The sequence below is a fragment of the Microtus ochrogaster genome, chromosome 26, assembly GCF_000317375.1.
Source record: "Microtus ochrogaster isolate Prairie Vole_2 chromosome 26, MicOch1.0, whole genome shotgun sequence".
Taxonomy (NCBI): domain Eukaryota; kingdom Metazoa; phylum Chordata; class Mammalia; order Rodentia; family Cricetidae; genus Microtus; species Microtus ochrogaster.
The window spans coordinates 8,500,448-8,517,836 of NC_022025.1; the positions used below are offsets into that span (position 1 = coordinate 8,500,448).

The 17,389-nt window shown below is 36.7% G+C and overlaps 1 protein-coding gene across 4 annotated transcripts in view; it reads left to right on the plus strand.

The window, feature by feature from the left end:
* The window catches only part of Pclo (piccolo presynaptic cytomatrix protein), a 293,606-nt gene that overhangs the window by 179,842 nt on the left and 96,375 nt on the right, over positions 1 to 17,389 (plus strand). For all 4 annotated transcript variants that reach the window (XM_013350428.2, XM_013350429.2, XM_013350430.2 and 1 more), the window contains 3 exons: positions 3,813 to 6,000; positions 11,031 to 11,167; positions 15,273 to 15,363. In XM_013350428.2, coding sequence (XP_013205882.1) covers positions 3,813 to 6,000; positions 11,031 to 11,167; positions 15,273 to 15,363 — 2,416 coding nt within the window. The remainder of the gene's footprint in view (positions 1 to 3,812; positions 6,001 to 11,030; positions 11,168 to 15,272; positions 15,364 to 17,389) is intronic.

Here is a 17,389-nt window from a genome sequence, read left to right on the forward strand (position 1 = left end):
GCATGTATGTGTGTGCATGTGTGTATCCGTGTGTGTGTGTGTGTGTGTGTATGTGTGTGTGTAAGAAGTCAGTATTGGGTGTCCTTCCAGTTGCTCTTCATCTTATTTTTAAGACAAGCTCCATTGCAGAACCTAGAGCACACTGGCCCAGACAGAGTTGTTTACCATAGATTCCCAGGGGTCCAGAAGTCCAGGGGTCCACTTGTTTCTGTTTCCATCGTGCTTAGGTTATAAACTCTTGCTCGTGAGCAGCTTTTTATGTGGTTCCTTGGAGATCAAGTTCAGACCCTCAAACACTTTACACAGCAATGCTTCTCCTCTGCCCTGTAACCTGATTTGTATTTCCTTTTTTTGTTTTTTCAAGACAGGGTTTCTCTGTAGCTTTGGAGACCTGTCCTAGAACTAGCTCTTGTAGACCAGGCTGGCATTGAACTCACAGAGATCCACCTTCCTCTGTCTCCCAAGTGCTGAGATTAAAGGACATCACCAAGGACTAGCTTTGGAGCTTATCTTGAAGACCTTTTTACTCTCCCCCCACGTCTTCTTTCATTGTTTAAAAGTCTATGGTCTTCTGGCCTTTGTACAACTGGCCATGGTTATGTGTTCCCCCCCTAGAATGGCATCTCAGTGGGTGTAAGGTAGAACAGTCTTCTTTATAGCACTGACTCAAAACTGTACCTCAAAACCTTAGTTTCTCAGCTATTAACAATCTAATGAATCTATTTAAAATGAAGACTAAAAATTTAATGGACATTCTTATTCCTGCTAAAAAACAAACAGATGTCTTAACACTGACCCTCCATATTTTCTAAAATAAACCTAAAGCTGAACAGACAGGACTGATTCACTTAGCACAGTGTTTCTTCCACCTTCCTTTCCTCCAACTCATTAAACTGCCTCACCCACGTGATTTTGTGCCCTGAATAGAGTTCATGATCCTGTCTCTTTTCAAGATGATCTCTCATTTTCATCCCCAGAGTAACTTTTCTACAGGACTTACTTTTTATTCTCCCAACAATTTCAATGTAATCAGTGGTAGCTGTATTTTATAAAGAACATGACAGTGGTGAAAAGCTCAAGAAGTCCTTGTCAAGGCTATGGTTGCAAATGACAGTTAGTTCTTTTCAGATTGCACACTGAAGGTAGTTATATTCAAAGCAGATAACCCAATCTTTTGTGTAAGGAATGAAAAGTGGGTAAACACTGACCTGTCCACTGCTATTGTCTGTCTACAAGGTAGAAGAGATGACTCACTCTTACTCAGTGCTGCAAAACCAGTATACTAGAAAGAGTTGTTCCTGGAAACTTCTTCTGTTAGACAGTAAAGCCTTCAGTGCTCACCTCCCCTAACCTAATACATTCAGAATATGACCTGCTGTCTTGGAAACAAGATCAAGATTATTGCTATCTGATATATTAGAATATGGCAGCCTAGAATCAGAACATTAGACTCAATTGTTACTTACTTGAAGGGAAATATACTCATGTTTGTAGAAGTCTTCATAAAATGTTTAAAATACAACTTATATCTTAATATTCCAGTGGATAAAAGAATGAGAACTATACTGACCATTACATTTATATCAAGTCAGCACATTGATAACTAACTCTTTCCCCTGAATGAATGAATGAATGAATGAATGAATGAATGGGCCTGATTGAGAAATGTCTTGATTTACTAACTTTTATACCATTCACTTTTTAGAATTATAAATCTAGAAATTAAATGTGAGATTGCATTTGCTTTGTTGTGCTATTTGTTTGCGACAGTTATCTGAGTCATAATTCTTCTTGATTTTTTTTTGTTCTTTTGAAATAATAGTTCATGGGTACCTACAGAAATAAAATGTGGTCAATGCATACTTTAAAGTATAGTTTGTTTCACTGCTTTCATTTTACCACAGAAAGCTATAAACACCTAACTGGAAGATCATGACAAATCCTGTGCTGTCAAGGTACACTCCCATGGAGACAGCTTGTTGTCATTTAATAAGGGATTTGAATAGCTTTAGAATTGATGAAAGTTAACTTTAGATCTGGCATTCATACTTCTGGGCCCTGTGGGCACCAGGCATGCACATAGTACCCGTACATGTAAGCACTCACACATGCACATAAAATAAATTTTCCCCAAAATAGCATCACTTATCATGATAGTCTCTCTTGACCTGAGAGACTAAAATCTCCCCCATCTCACACCCTGCCTCACACCAGCTAATGTGTTGGCAAGTGAGTTTCCACATTCATGACCTGTTGTGTAGTCAGGCTAAGCAACAGTGAGGCATTCTTTGACAACATAGCAGTCTAAAATATATTAAGTGCAAATTTATCAGGAAGCTGCAAAGTCCAGAAGAAATAATATTTTTGAAATAGTAGTTAATGGATACCTATAGTACTAAAACAGCTGTCTCGTTTGACTTTCATATCAACTTCCTGGATTAATTTTGCATATAAAATGGACAGAATGGGGGTAAAGAGTAGTAATGTGCACAACAGCTGCGTTGGAAATGTGCCTTATCCACATTTCATAAAACCTATGCAGGAGAGCAGATGAGAAACATGAAGGAAGTGAACTATGAAAGGATGTTCGAAAGTAACAAAAGTGTGGAGGCCTACACAAATATGATCTAATTAATAAGGAATAATGTTGTTATAATAACAAAATAAGGAACAGTAAGGAAATGAGATTCTATTTCCAAAACTCATAGCGGCAAGTATCACCCATTTTTGTCTTATATGTATGATGACTGAAGGGTGGGTAGGAATTATTTCTTTGGATTGCTAAAGAGAAAGGAATATGGCATCTCTTAAAAAACATAGATAAGTACAGAGAAGACTAGGCTCCAACTTCAGCATGCTACTGACACACAGACAGCTTTGAGAACATCAGCATATTTAGCTATAAATGATCTCTCGTGGTGTCTCTAGCTATTCTGATTTTATGACTCTCAAGACTTCTGCCTATTAAAAGGCAAGTATATGTCAAATTGGTGAACTAAACAAAAAGTACTTCACATGCTATTTTAGAAGGCCATTGTTAGCAGCTTGGTGGCACACACCTTTAATCCCAGCACTCGGGAGTGGAGGCAGTGGCGGGCAGATCTCTGTGATTTCGAAGTCAATCTGGTCTACAAGAGATAGTTTCCAGGACAGACTCCAAAGCTACAGAGAAACCCTGTCTAAAAAACAAACAAACAAAAAACAGTTATTGTTTTACTTGACTGAAACTAGCTACAATAATCTTTTATGAAGTAAATTATCTTTGCCCTTACAAATTTTTGAAAACACTCAGAAGAAAGTAGAGTTGCTAAAGAGTAGCAAAATTTAAAGGGCGTGGGAATCCAAATAATCACGGAGACACTGAAAATTGCAAGATAGTACAATGTAAAATGGGGAAGGAAGACAAACATCTCCAACAAATGTATATTGCATTTCAGACAAGCAACACAGTTACAATGATCATCTATTAAATAAACAACCTTATATTTAATAAGTTGGATTGAAAATGAGTGTGCAAAGAGTTCTTCTAGGAGCAAAACTAAAATGTTAGCTTGCCTAAAATAAGAGTTTGCCCTAACTCCCCTGAAATGTTTCAGACATTATGATTATAAAAAACTAATTTACAAAGAAAAATTTTCACTGATTTTATTTGCGATCAACTTTTGAAATATGGGTGAAATTTTAATTTTACTATGCTATAATACCACAGTGTATGTGAACTCAGTTATTCGAGTAGAATTTATGTAGTTTACTTCTGGCCTTTATTTTCTTATTTGATAGTAAAATACAATGTTTTGTTTACTTGATTGTAGACCAAAGGTTCTCAAACCATGACAGCCTCCGGAACCCAGAAAAAAGTCAAGAGAACACTGCCAAACCCCCCTCCCGAGGAGGCTACTACGGGAACACAGTCCGCTTACAGTACAATGGGCACTGCGTCCAGGAGAAGAATGTGCAGAACTAACACCATGGCTCGAGCCAAGATTCTCCAGGACATAGACCGAGAGCTCGACCTCGTAGAAAGGGAATCTGCCAAGCTTAGAAAGAAGCAAGCAGAACTTGATGAAGAAGAAAAGGAGATTGATGCCAAGCTACGGTATTTAGAGATGGGGATTAACAGGAGAAAAGAAGCATTGCTGAAGGAGCGAGAAAAGAGAGAACGTGCCTACCTGCAGGGGGTAGCCGAGGACCGGGATTACATGTCGGACAGTGAGGTCAGCAGCACCAGACCAAGCCGAATAGAAAGTCAGCACGGCCTTGAGCGGCCAAGGACAGCTCCTCAAACTGAATTCAGCCAGTTCATACCACCCCAAACCCAAACGGAAGCCCAACTGGTTCCTCCAACGAGCCCTTACACACAATACCAGTACTCCTCACCGGCTCTTCCCACCCAAGCACCCACCCCGTATACTCAACAATCTCATTTTCAACAGCAGACATTGTACCATCAGCAAGTGTCGCCTTATCAGACTCAACCAGCCTTCCAAGCGGTGGCCACCATGTCCTTCACACCCCAAGCTCAGCCCACTCCAAGCCCACAACCATCTTATCAGTTACCGTCACAGATGATGGTGATACAGCAGAAGCCTCGGCAGACGACATTGTATTTGGAACCCAAGATAACGTCCAACTATGAAGTGATTCGCAACCAGCCCCTGATGATCGCTCCCGTTTCGACTGACAGTACGTACGCCGTTTCCCACCTCGGGAGTAAGTACAATAGCTTAGATTTGAGAATAGGGCTGGAAGAAAGGAGCAGCATGGTGAGCAGTCCAATATCAAGCATCTCTGCAGACTCTTTCTATGCAGATATGGACCACCACACTTCAAGGAATTACGTCCTAATCGATGACATTGGAGAGATTACCAAAGGAACAGCGGCACTAAGCACAGCATTTAGCCTCCATGAGAAAGATCTGCCCAAAACAGACCGTCTCCTTAGAACCACCGAGACCCGCAGGTCTCAGGAAGTGACCGATTTCCTAGCACCTTTGCAGACTTCCTCCAGACTGCACAGCTATGTGAAGGCAGAGGAGGACCCGATGGAGGATCCTTACGAGTTAAAGCTTCTGAAACACCAGATTAAGCAAGAATTCCGCAGAGGCACCGAGAGCCTCGACCACCTTGCTGGTCTTTCACATTATTACCACGCCGATACTAGCTATAGACATTTCCCCAAGTCTGAAAAGTATAGCATCAGTAGACTCACCCTTGAAAAGCAAGCAGCCAAACAATTGCCACCAGCCATACTCTACCAAAAGCAGTCAAAGCATAAGAAATCGTTAATTGACCCTAAAATGTCCAAGTTTTCACCTATTCAAGAAAGCAGAGATCTTGAACCCGACTATCCAAGTTATATGAGTTCTAGCACTTCATCTATTGGTGGTATTTCTTCTAGGGCAAGGCTTCTTCAAGATGATATCACATTTGGTCTCAGAAAAAATATTACAGATCAACAGAAATTCATGGGCTCATCACTTGGGTCAGGACTGGGCACATTAGGAAACAGCATCAGGTCAGCTCTACAGGATGAAGCAGATAAACCATACAGCAGCGGAAGCAGGTCCAGGCCTTCCTCGAGACCTTCTTCTGTCTATGGGCTTGATTTATCGATTAAGAGGGATTCTTCCAGCTCATCGTTAAGACTGAAAGCTCAAGAGGCCGAAGCTCTCGATGTCTCCTTCAGCCACTCGTCATCTTCTTCCAGAACTAAGCCCACCAGTTTACCCATCAGCCAGAGCCGAGGAAGAATACCAATTGTGGCTCAGAACTCGGAGGAAGAAAGCCCCCTCAGTCCTGTTGGCCAGCCAATGGGAATGGCCAGGGCTGCCGCTGGACCACTGCCCCCGATATCTGCAGACACCAGGGATCAGTTTGGATCGAGTCATTCACTGCCCGAAGTTCAGCAACACATGAGAGAAGAGTCACAGACAAGAGGGTATGACCGTGACATAGCGTTCATCATGGATGATTTCCAACACGCTATGTCTGACAGCGAAGGTAAATGGGGCCTCAGCCTACCCTGTTACTCACCAAACTCCAACGTGTATCTCTCTGCATGTTTAATTTTCTTTCTTCAAAAATGTAGTCCATCTTTCTTGGTGCAACTTGTGCATGTTTATTTCAGTTTTATTTCCTGTATGTGTACTTCCCTGTGTGTAGACTTGGTGGCATGGTTCTCTTTGATTATTTTAAGTTTCTTGTTTTCTTCTGTTTCATGAGTGTTGGCTTGATTTGTTTTGTGTCTGATTTTTTTAGACAAGTATTACATAATTATATCAATAAAATATGGTCATCCTTAATATACATAACTGGGAAGATTTTCATTGTATGGTTCTTTGCACTTTAATACTATATTTTGACATATTTAATAAATTTTAATAAAATCACTAAGAATTAGAGCCATTGAGTAATATTTGGTTCCACTTTGTAATGGAGATGAGTGTTTGAACATCAGACGCTATGATTCTCTTGCCGAGAGCTTTTGCAACTGCTTGATGTTAGCATAACACAAAATTTTATCATTCTCATTGAATAGATGTGTTTCATCTTCCTTTATCATGAAGATTATTGCTGACAAATATGTACATTTACTATTATGCATTAGAAAGTTTAGCTCTAATCATGATATTAAAAATAATTTTAGTATGAAATTTTTATATAAAAATTCTATTTAAAACTGAAAAATATTACACTGCTTTTTCAGATGTAACTGTCTGGAGTCTAGGCCTGGGCATCTAATCCTTCCTGCAACCCTTTGGAATTTCATTGCTTTTCCTTTTTGCCCAAAGGCATCTTGCTACTTTTTTGGTTGAACAAGTACATATGACACTACAGTTGTTTTAATTTGGAAATTTTTATAGAAATATAGAGAGAAATATAGAGATTTTAAATTATTATGTAAAGCCTATAATGTTAGATAAATAATTTGACTTATTCATCTAACATTTTTATTAAGTTTTTTTTTTTAAAGATAGATCCTATTCTGTAGCTCACACAGACCTGGAAATCACTATTCAGGTCACACTAGCTAAATTGATGGTGATCCCCCAATTTCAGGCCCAGAAATGCTTGTATCAAAGACATGAGCCACTATACCCGTCTTGTATATTGGTTTATATTTGAATAGATACAGAGCTGAAGCCCTGGAAATAAACCATGTCTAAACAAATGCAAATATCACTTCATTTGGATACTAAAATGTACTAAAATGATATGAATATTTATAATCAGAGGTTTCTCTCCTGCCCACCGGTTCCTGACTTAGCATTATTTATAAATGTTTGGCCGATGGCTCAGGATAATTATTATCTAACACTTACAAGTAAATTAAACAATATCTTTTATTTATGCTTTGCCACACAATTCATGGCTTGGTAGCTCATATTCTACATGTCTTGCTTCCTCAGAGGCAGGCTGACTGGCATCTCCAGACTCCATCTTTTCTCTCCTCTACCTCTGTCTGGATTTCCTGCTTGGCTCTATTCTGCCTTGCTATAGGCCAAAGCAGCTTTATTTATCAACCAATGAGAGCAACATATATTCAGAGTGTATAGAAAGACATCCCACAGCAAATATTCTCCCATTTGAATCTTTCTCAGTAAAAACTCACATCAAAACATGTTTTTATGAATAAAATTTTTTTTATTCTGATGTAGACACAGATTTGATTTAGAGACCGTTGACTGAACCGAAGGGGGGGGCGGTGGTCTGTGGGCCTGAGGTAAAAACCGTTTATGTTGCTTATGAAGTTCTGATCACCAAGTTTCTTTCAAACCTGGTTTTTCTCATTACAGGCTGATTGGTTGACCATTTTTATTGACAATTTATTGTTTAAGTAAAACATTTCTGTCTGACCTAGGCCAGTATTTGAAATAATCCAGTTAACTTACCTGGCATTATGACATTATGTGGAAACAGTTATTGTTTTCGTCTAGTACATATCTTACCCTCATTGTACACAAGTAGAATGGCTGAGAAAAGGGATGAGAAGCCATCGATGGCCTTATCTATAAAAATAAAACCAACTCTCTTGGAATTATGGAGCAACTCAATACCTAAGGGATATGTACACAAAGGTGACAATTATCTGGAAAGAATTCGACAAATAGTATTATTCCTCAGAAATGTGGTAGATTTGTAACTTGATGTTGGACATGTGAATGTTTGTAACTAGCCCAAAATGTGACATTTATTTGATTCCATACATATAAAATTAACAAAGTATTTTTATTTCTAGATTTTGTTTATAGAAGTAATCACTGACTGAACTTTTGTTTGATGATAACATGATAAGATAACACACATCCTATACAGTTTTGAGGCAAATAAAGATTGTGCCAAAGCAAAAAAAAAATGTAAAATTGGATGGAAATTTGAGAACTAAAATATATTTTAAAATGAAGCAGACGAAATTCATTCATAAAGACTATCGATGCATAACTAGGTGAAAGGCTATAACAAATTGAACTTCATTAGTAACTTTGTTATTGCATTATACTGGGTATCTTTAGAATATGTGCAAAGTAAAATGTAAAATGGTTTTCATTGTTTGTATATCATGCAAATACTTGAAGTTTTTGTAGTGATAGGAAAACAAATAAAATTACTTGAATCAGCATGGAACATACATTTTACATTTTCTAAGATTCGTTTGTAATATAGTTCCACCGCAGCAGATCAAACGCAAACAATTAGGAGCAGCTGACTCAGCAGACCTGCTGCTCCATGAGGAAGACAGATGTGACACAGAAGCAGAGTCACTCTGCCTGGTGGCTTAGGTTGAGACTATAGTCCTATAAAAGGCGGCAGATACCTTTTTTGCTCAGTTACATAGGAGACTGTTATTAGAAATAACATAAATCAAAATAAGTTATCAGAATTGGAGATAAACTGATAAAAATTGGATCAGGTTGAGGTTCTGTCATATTTGTAAAATCCAGAGACCCCTAAAACACATTTAAACAGTCGTATTTAAAATGCAATATGGGGAGTTACATGTTCAAATGGAAGCCTGTATTATTCAGGATAACCACGTGTTGAAAGCATGATCAAATTTACTTTATTTTCTATTTTATTTTATTTATTTTTGGTTTTTCGAGTCAGGGTTTCTCTTTGTGACAGTCCTAGCTGTCCTAGAATTAGCTCTTATAGACTCGGCTAGTCGCAAACTCACAGAGTTCCACCTTACTCTGCCTCCCGAGTGCTGGGATTAAAGGCATGTACCACCATCCCTGCCCATCCTTTATTTAGGAAAAAGCAAACCCCTAAAACTGAATGATAAATATATTTAATACCTATACAAAATTATTTTTTCCTAAGTGAAGTTAACTATAATCTAGTAAGTTCACTGACTGATGACTATCTGGTTTATTGTTTTATTTATCAAGCATTTGTTATACTGAATAATTTTGTAAATTTATTCACTCAGCTTCAAATTACTACTGTGGTCAAGAACAATAATTATCAAGTAGATTATGAAAAGAATATTGGATGGCTATAAAAAGGTATAAAGAGAAGTAATTTATCTAAAACTATCATAACTATGATGCTTAACTTCTTCTTTAGATGATGACAAATAAGTCTATGTTTCACTCATTCTGGGATACTTTATTAAACACTATGCTCCAATAAGTGGGAGGAGAAAATAACAAAAGAATTATAAATTTCCTCTTCAAGCAGCTGCTAGTCCAATGGGAAAATCAGCCAAGAGTATATGTAGTCACAACCCAGGCATCAGCTCTAAAATTGGTGGAACCATTCAATGCCACTTCCCATTCCATGTGTACTTGGGAGAGGTGGTGTGGCTGAGGATTGCTGGTGTGCAAGGCCACCGATGTGCAGCTGAACAGAGATGCACACACCGGCTGTCTTGTTCTACCAGCCAGTAAATGCTGGAAATGGCGGTCTCTGGAGAGATTTTTAAAGTAGACACAGGAAGCCGCCTTCAACAACATGGACAAGAGAGCTCCGTCTGTGGCATTTTAGAAGCTACCATTTAAAGAAAACAATATTGAAAGCATCATGTACCAGGTTGAGCAAGGGAACAGGCCATTTCATTGTCACTTGAGAAGCACCAATTGTTTCCAAAGGCTTTTAATTGCTGAGGGGACAAGAATATAGCCAAGGAATGCCAAGAAGTAATATATGCCTATTCAGTGTTAGCTGTTCAGTACAATTGACACTTTGCAATATGCTAAAGAAATTCGGAAAGTTCTGATTTAACTAGGTGAAAATTTTAAATTTATATTTGAATGTTTTAAATGTGATTAAAATTTCAAAATATACTATCAAGTTTTATCACAGTGGTAAGTTAGTAAAAAGTAGTTGTCAAATTCCTAAGTCAGTGCTAAAATTCAGATAATCACAATTTTATTTATATTAAAGATCCTCATATATATATGTATTTTAGATATATTTTTATTATTAAGCTCTAAACTTCTTGTAGTACACATGTTTCTCACAATAACACATAGAGGATCTTAGCTTTAAATGCTTTTGTTCACTTATGATTGTCAAAGAAATGTCATACTTTTCCAAAAATATATTCACTCAGTGTTGTAGCCAGGAGCCATATGCTACTGCTTGACTTACACAAAAGTGGAAAGTTAAGAGACACTTGCATATGCACACAGTACGTTTCCTGTTGACATCGGTCATGCATGGTGGGTTGCAGGGTAAGGTATCTATGTAGGAACTGATGGACTTCAGTTGAATGAAATTGTCCTCATATACTTTTGTTTCTTATTGTCATCTAAATTTCATTTATACTGACTTATAAATGTAACTTTGTATTGTTTTCTTTACTATGAGATGTTGTGCCTATGTGTGCCTCATTTTCTTTAGATTATTCTGTTTCCCGAAACTCTGTAGCTACTCTTGGAAACGGGTCTAGTTCTGACGCAGGTTATGTCTGAGATGCATGCTGTGCTCCACACGCCCAGTGCATGCTAATGCTGCAGGCACTTGCTCCCCTCTACCACCTGTGGCAGTTGCAGTCGCAATGTATGATGTTTCCTTGGTCTCCAAAGCCTACCACTTGCGTCGGGAGGAAACGGATTGGTTTGATAAACCCAGGGAGTCTCGCTTGGAAAATAGCCATGGTCTGGACCGGAAATTGCCAGAAAGATTGGTTCACTCTAGACCCCTCAGTCAACATCAAGAGCAGGTAAGTGAGCAGTTTTACAGTCTCCTGGAATTGTTCACAACAAGAGTCAAAATCCCAAAACAGGCGAGTCTGTTAACCAAAATAATTATCAGTCAAGTTCAAGAGTGTTTCCTTTGGGTAATTTCATGAAAATAGTACTTTGTTTTATCAGTTTGTTGCACATTGTGATGTTTCTAACAGACAACTTAAATGATTCATTCATGCAATAGATGATTATTTTTATGGATATACCATCTCTGGTAATGAATGAAAAGAAAATACATGGAGCTACTTAAAGAGATTGCAAGAACATTGTGCAATATACATATGTGTAATATTGTAAAGATTCTCTTTTCTTGTTTTTAACATATTATTATTTAGGACAATATTGACTAAATCTTTACATACTTTTGGGTCTTTTGCATCTTAATATGTCATTATATTGAATTGTATTTTTTGTTACTCTTAACATTGTATTTATAGTTATGCTTTGATTCTCATCATAAAGATCTGGCTAGGAATTTCCACAATAATGAAACCAATATAGTTATCATTTATTGTCCTTCTGGGTCTCTGTAGCTTAGTGCTCTCTACAAGCCTGAACAAAGTCAATGGAATGCTAAATATGTTAAGAAAATGATAACAGCTGCTATAGAAACCACAAATCTAAATTCACCTTGCAATCAAACACTCTTCTATGAATATTCAAGAGTTCTTTAACTAAATTGTTACATAATGTTGTCTGAGAATACATGCAGGTAATCTGTATCTATTCCAATGAATTTGAAAATCTGTTCTATTCTATTTAGAAAGACAAAATACATGTATTGCAAATAACATTTTGTTTTTAGTTTTCTGATACTGCCATGTGTAGCTGAGTAACTTTGAGGATATAGTACCATTTTAAATATGTACTTACAGACTAGTGTAATGTAAGAAAATAAAGAAGAGGTTTATTGAAGATCATTTCATAAAATTCTAGCTAGTTCAACAAACAGAAGGATGAAGATCCATGTTAAATGAACATAACAATCATAATGTAGTTTATTGCTGATAGAAGTCTTACATTTGCAAAAATGAATTTGAATTAGTATCAATTAAACTATAAAACATTATGCAATGATGAAATCATAAAGTTATAAGCTACTGTAAAGTGAACAGCCATATGAGTACCCCAATAGCTGAGACAGAGAGCATGGCTTGCCACAGAAACCTGCACGCCCCTTGTGAATCACAGCCTCACCTTCAACAAGTAGCAGACATATTAATTTTTATGTTAATAATTTCTTTGCTTTTCTTTATACATTTTCTAAGTGGATTCTACATAGGAGATAACATGTGCCTTAAATATATAGCATTCAAAGTTTAATTACATGTTAAGTTCATGCTTTCCTGCGTTGATATTTGTCTTCAAATACTGTTTCTCCTTTAAATCAAGAACTTTATTTCGGTCTAGAAGCATTTTCATTTTATTTTCTTCTTTGCATGTCTGGTAATAAAAGGTAATACTGAGCTCTTGATACCAATAAACAAAGATGCTATTACGTGAAACATACACAACATGAATTTATTCTCACAAAATGCTCTGGGGGAAAGAGGATAGAATCCAACTGACTAATTCAAACATGAATTTGTCTTCTATAAAAATTTGTATACAAAACCCTACATAGATACAGGACTATTTCTGGAAAAAAAGTATTAGATTTATAATCATATTAACTACAAATTCACCAATGCAGCATTTGTTTCCTTGCAAATATGTACATTTTAATATTTGTACTATTCAAGGGAAATCTAAATGTTCTTTGTGAAACAAACAGATCATGTAATCCTATTTATTTTTAAGGTTTTTCTATATAAAGAGGATTGATATTCTTTGATGATGGTTGCTAAAATAAGTCACCATTTGTTGTCTCTAACAATATGCCCCACTGTCCCAGTAAAGCTCATGTCATTGGCAAACCCCATGGAGCTCCTGCCTTAGGTATATTAACCTCTTCTGAAGGGACCATACCTTTTCTTTCATTTGTAGGTACACACTCTGTTTTCTTTCCATAGACTCCAGTCACTTTGGTAAGCATCCTGTTCATTCAGATTGTCATCAATAAGCCCCCTCCTGCCATAGGACATCTATGAAACTACCAGTGCTATCTTGCTACAAAGCTGGAGAAAGTCTCTTTTCCTAGTGCTTTGGTATAACCATGTCTTATGTCTTTGATTATGACACAACACAAGAGCTGTCTGCCCTACATACCCTGACATGTAGGTGTGCAGTGTACAGTACAGTGTGGGGAAACAGGCAGACATCTGTTCTCTATAGCAAGCATTTATGCTATTCAAAGTGGACGTGTAAATAAAAATTATACTAATGCAAATGTAATTACTTCATAAATATGTAGACTCATCCCATAAAAATATTTGTGGTTAGGAAAGAGCAATGCATTTTCTGGTATCTATGCAGGTGGCAATCTTGATGATGTAGAATCATCAGGAGATGGTGGTGGCAGAGTCCAGCACCTTGGTGGATCACTTACCCTCCGGTTTCCCTGGGCATGCTATTGATAATATTGGTACAAGAACAACAAACAGCTGCCCTGTAAGCCTATTTGTCAGAGGCTCTGTCAATATTTGCCTGCAATTGTGATTCTGCTCTCTATTGACTCGTATATAGCAATCATAACTATAAAATTTAATATTTTACTAAGTGAACTCATGATCCTGGTTGCAAAGTCTTAAAATTTGTAGAATTGTGTGGAGATATTCTAAGGAGACAACCATGGAAATGAAGATGTTCAGAATCCCAATATCACAGATACCGGTTAAAATGTGATAATAATTCACCGATAAAACTATCATGAACACACTAAAACCCTGCCTGTTCTTGAGAACTGCAGTTTATGCATTGTGAAATTTTATCTAGAGAATAAACATAGAAAACAGAAAGAAACCCTAAATGCAAAATAGTGTCGCCTTAGTATGCCTTAAATTGTCATTAAATATTTATAAAGTCATAGAATCGCCAAAATAAGGTTGAGGTGGCATACACTAATTTTAAGGAATAATCTCAACAACAGGATACCCAAGAGGAGTCCCCGTGAGTGCCCAGCATTGACAGTGTAGTAGAAACCAGAGGCCTCAATCAACTCTTTGCAATGAACACTTGCAAGTAAAGATAAATGGACAAAGGGACTTTACTGTGACCCACTGTGTCACATTACAACCTCCATGTCGAGATTTTTTCTTTTTCTCTATTTTTCTCCTTTTCCTCTTAATTTTTTTTATTTTGTTGGGGATGCAGGATGGGTAATGAATGGGATCAAAATATATGATATAACAGACACACAGAATAAATTTAAAAACAAACAGTTAAACCTAAAAACATTTAAAAGGAAAGTCGAGTCGCGTGATGGTTTGGGAACCACAGACACAACAGCAGCTTCAGTGCTGCCCAGCTTCAGGAGGGGCTCCTGTAGCAACAAGAAATCTCCCCACCAGTCACATAACTTTTGAATAGAAGGACAGAACCAGGGAGCATTTGAATGAACAAAGTCTTTATTCATTTCAACAGAACTATTCTGAACATGGATGTAATAGATATTCTCAGTAAAATTTTCACAGTAAATTTCAGCACCTTAAATATGTCACAGACCCAGGTATGGTGTCAGGGATCTGATGGGAAGGGAGGGATAGTCTCTGAGATTTCTCCACTAGTTTCATTTAATTACTTAAAGTTAACAATGCCTTTCCATTTCCTGACTTTCAAGTGTGAAATCAAGAGCTGGAATTTCTCAAATATAAATTATTCATTGTCATCGATAATAAGTACATATCACTGTCGTCTGAAACATCCTTCAAAAACAGATATACATGCTCATTGATTTCCCAAATAAGACAAGTCAGTCCTCAGGAGAGATGGGTTGTAAATGAAGCACCATACTGAACTCAGAAACTAACTTAAGCAGTATGCAGTGTGAGTGTAAAGTCTTCAGTTGCCATCAGTCAAGAATCATCTGGTATATTCTCATTGATTTAATTGGTATGCTTTGAATTGAACAAGTGTACGTCTTCATAATGTATTTCAAGGGTTTTTATAACTTATTTTTACCAAATCCCTTCTATGGCCTAGATTCTGCAAATGAATGGCAAGACGATGCACTACATCTTTCCTCATGCAAGAGTAAAAATAGCCAGAGACTCGAAGGATCACACAGTTTCAGGTAAAGCAAACTGAACTCTCTGGTCATTTCTAACTCTAATGTCATATTGACATCCATATTTATTTTTCAGCTTGAATGACTCGTTAAATTTTAGAAAGCAACCATTTATATCTGTTTTATAGCGCATTTCCAAAAATAGCAGACTATTCATTTGAATACAAAAAGCATTAATGACATGGTTTGTGCATGAAGAGTGGTACAGATCCTATGTTCATTTTCTGCATTCCTAACAGTGCATGATTTGGCAGTGCTCATAATTACTGCCATAATTACAGGAAGTATCATGGTCACCGCATTTTGGTGTGGTTTGCTCTCTTGAATGCAGTGGCTGCTGAGGATAGAGAAAATAGAGGCTTAGGGATCTTAGGATCAGATTTTTCTGTATTTGTCCAAGGTGAACACTGACAATCGTGCTAAGCCATCAGATTGCTTTTGTCTATTTATAGATCAAAGCTGATAATGGACTTTGTAAGCTTCTTATTTGGAATAATTTTGGGCTCAAGAAAATGGCTCAAAAAGCAATGTCTGGTTTTTGCCCAGTTTTCCTAATGTTGACATAAATCTAGCATCAAACAAAGGAAATCAACATGGTTACATATTACTAAGACAGCTGTAAGTCTTACTCAGATTGTGAGTTTCTTCACTAATCAATTATTTTATCTACTGCGTCAAGATACAATCTAGATCTCACCTTTTATTTCATTGTCATGGTTCCTACGTCTCTTCCAGCATAATTGTTTTTGTATTTCTGTTATTTCCTGAGCCAGAAATGCTTAAAATTTATTAAATCTTTACATTAAAAATGAGATTTTTCATTATTTGAAGTGTGAGATAAAATAAATTTTCAAGTTGATGAAATGTACCCTGGTTATTTCTTGTATTCATTCTCAATTACTGTGCACTACCTGTGTTTCAGGTCCACTTCATATAAACAGAAAATTATGGTAAATTTTTAAAGACATTGTTGTGCTCTTTGCATAAAAGTTTGATCGAGTGTGCACACACCTCTTTCACTTTGTTTGTTTCCATGACGACTTGGGAAGGCAATTGTCTCCTCGGCTGCAATTGTGTTGGGGATTTGAAAGCATGGTTGTGCACTGACGGATGGTCTGCTCTCTGTTGCCACAGATACGCATCACTTAGAAATCTAGCATTATTTTCCTGGTAAAATGGGTATTTTTGCTTGTACCAAAGAAAGATACTTCAGTTTTATATATATATATATATATTGTTATTCAGATTGAAAATACAAGGAAAATATTTAAATCCCAAGTGCTCTGTTTTCCATCAATTCATTCTTATAAAATGCATTTTAGAGGCACTGGATCTGAGTGGAAATTTCAAATGTGTGTTTTATTATATTATTATTAATTATAATCATCATAATTACCATTATTGTTTCATCAAGGTATAGTTTAAATATTACAAATATCCTTTGTTAATGTTCAGGTCAATAGTTTTAATAAACTTACAGAATTGTATGACCATTCCACAGTTCTGTTTTCAAATTTTCCACTATCATAAATTTTCCTAAAAATTGTTCATCTAAACTTTTTATGTCTGTTGAGAAAGTCCACGTTTACTGGACTTTCTCATGAGAAAGTCCACGTTTACTGTCTGACTCTGTCAGCTTACCTTTTAAAAGCATTACTTGTGAACAGAATCAAATAATATATTTTAGTACCCGAATTTTCACTTTTCAAAGTTTTAGATTACTCTTTGTTAAACATACATCAGTCATATGTTCCTCTATGTTGCCAAATATATCCCATTCTTTTAATGCTCTGCATTTCATTTAATTTATTGGGTTTTTTCTTAGGTTTTAAAAATATTTAAACATAAGTTTTAGTATATATCTATGATAGTTCTGCTGCATCGTTTTCTGGATGTACAGCTACCCTGTACACTTTCTGTTCAGCTTTTTTTATTCACTCTTCTCTAATAGTTTACATCCCAACAGAAGTGTGCCCCACCTCCTCTTCTCTAATAGTTTACATCCCAACAGAAGTGTGCCCCACCTCCTCTT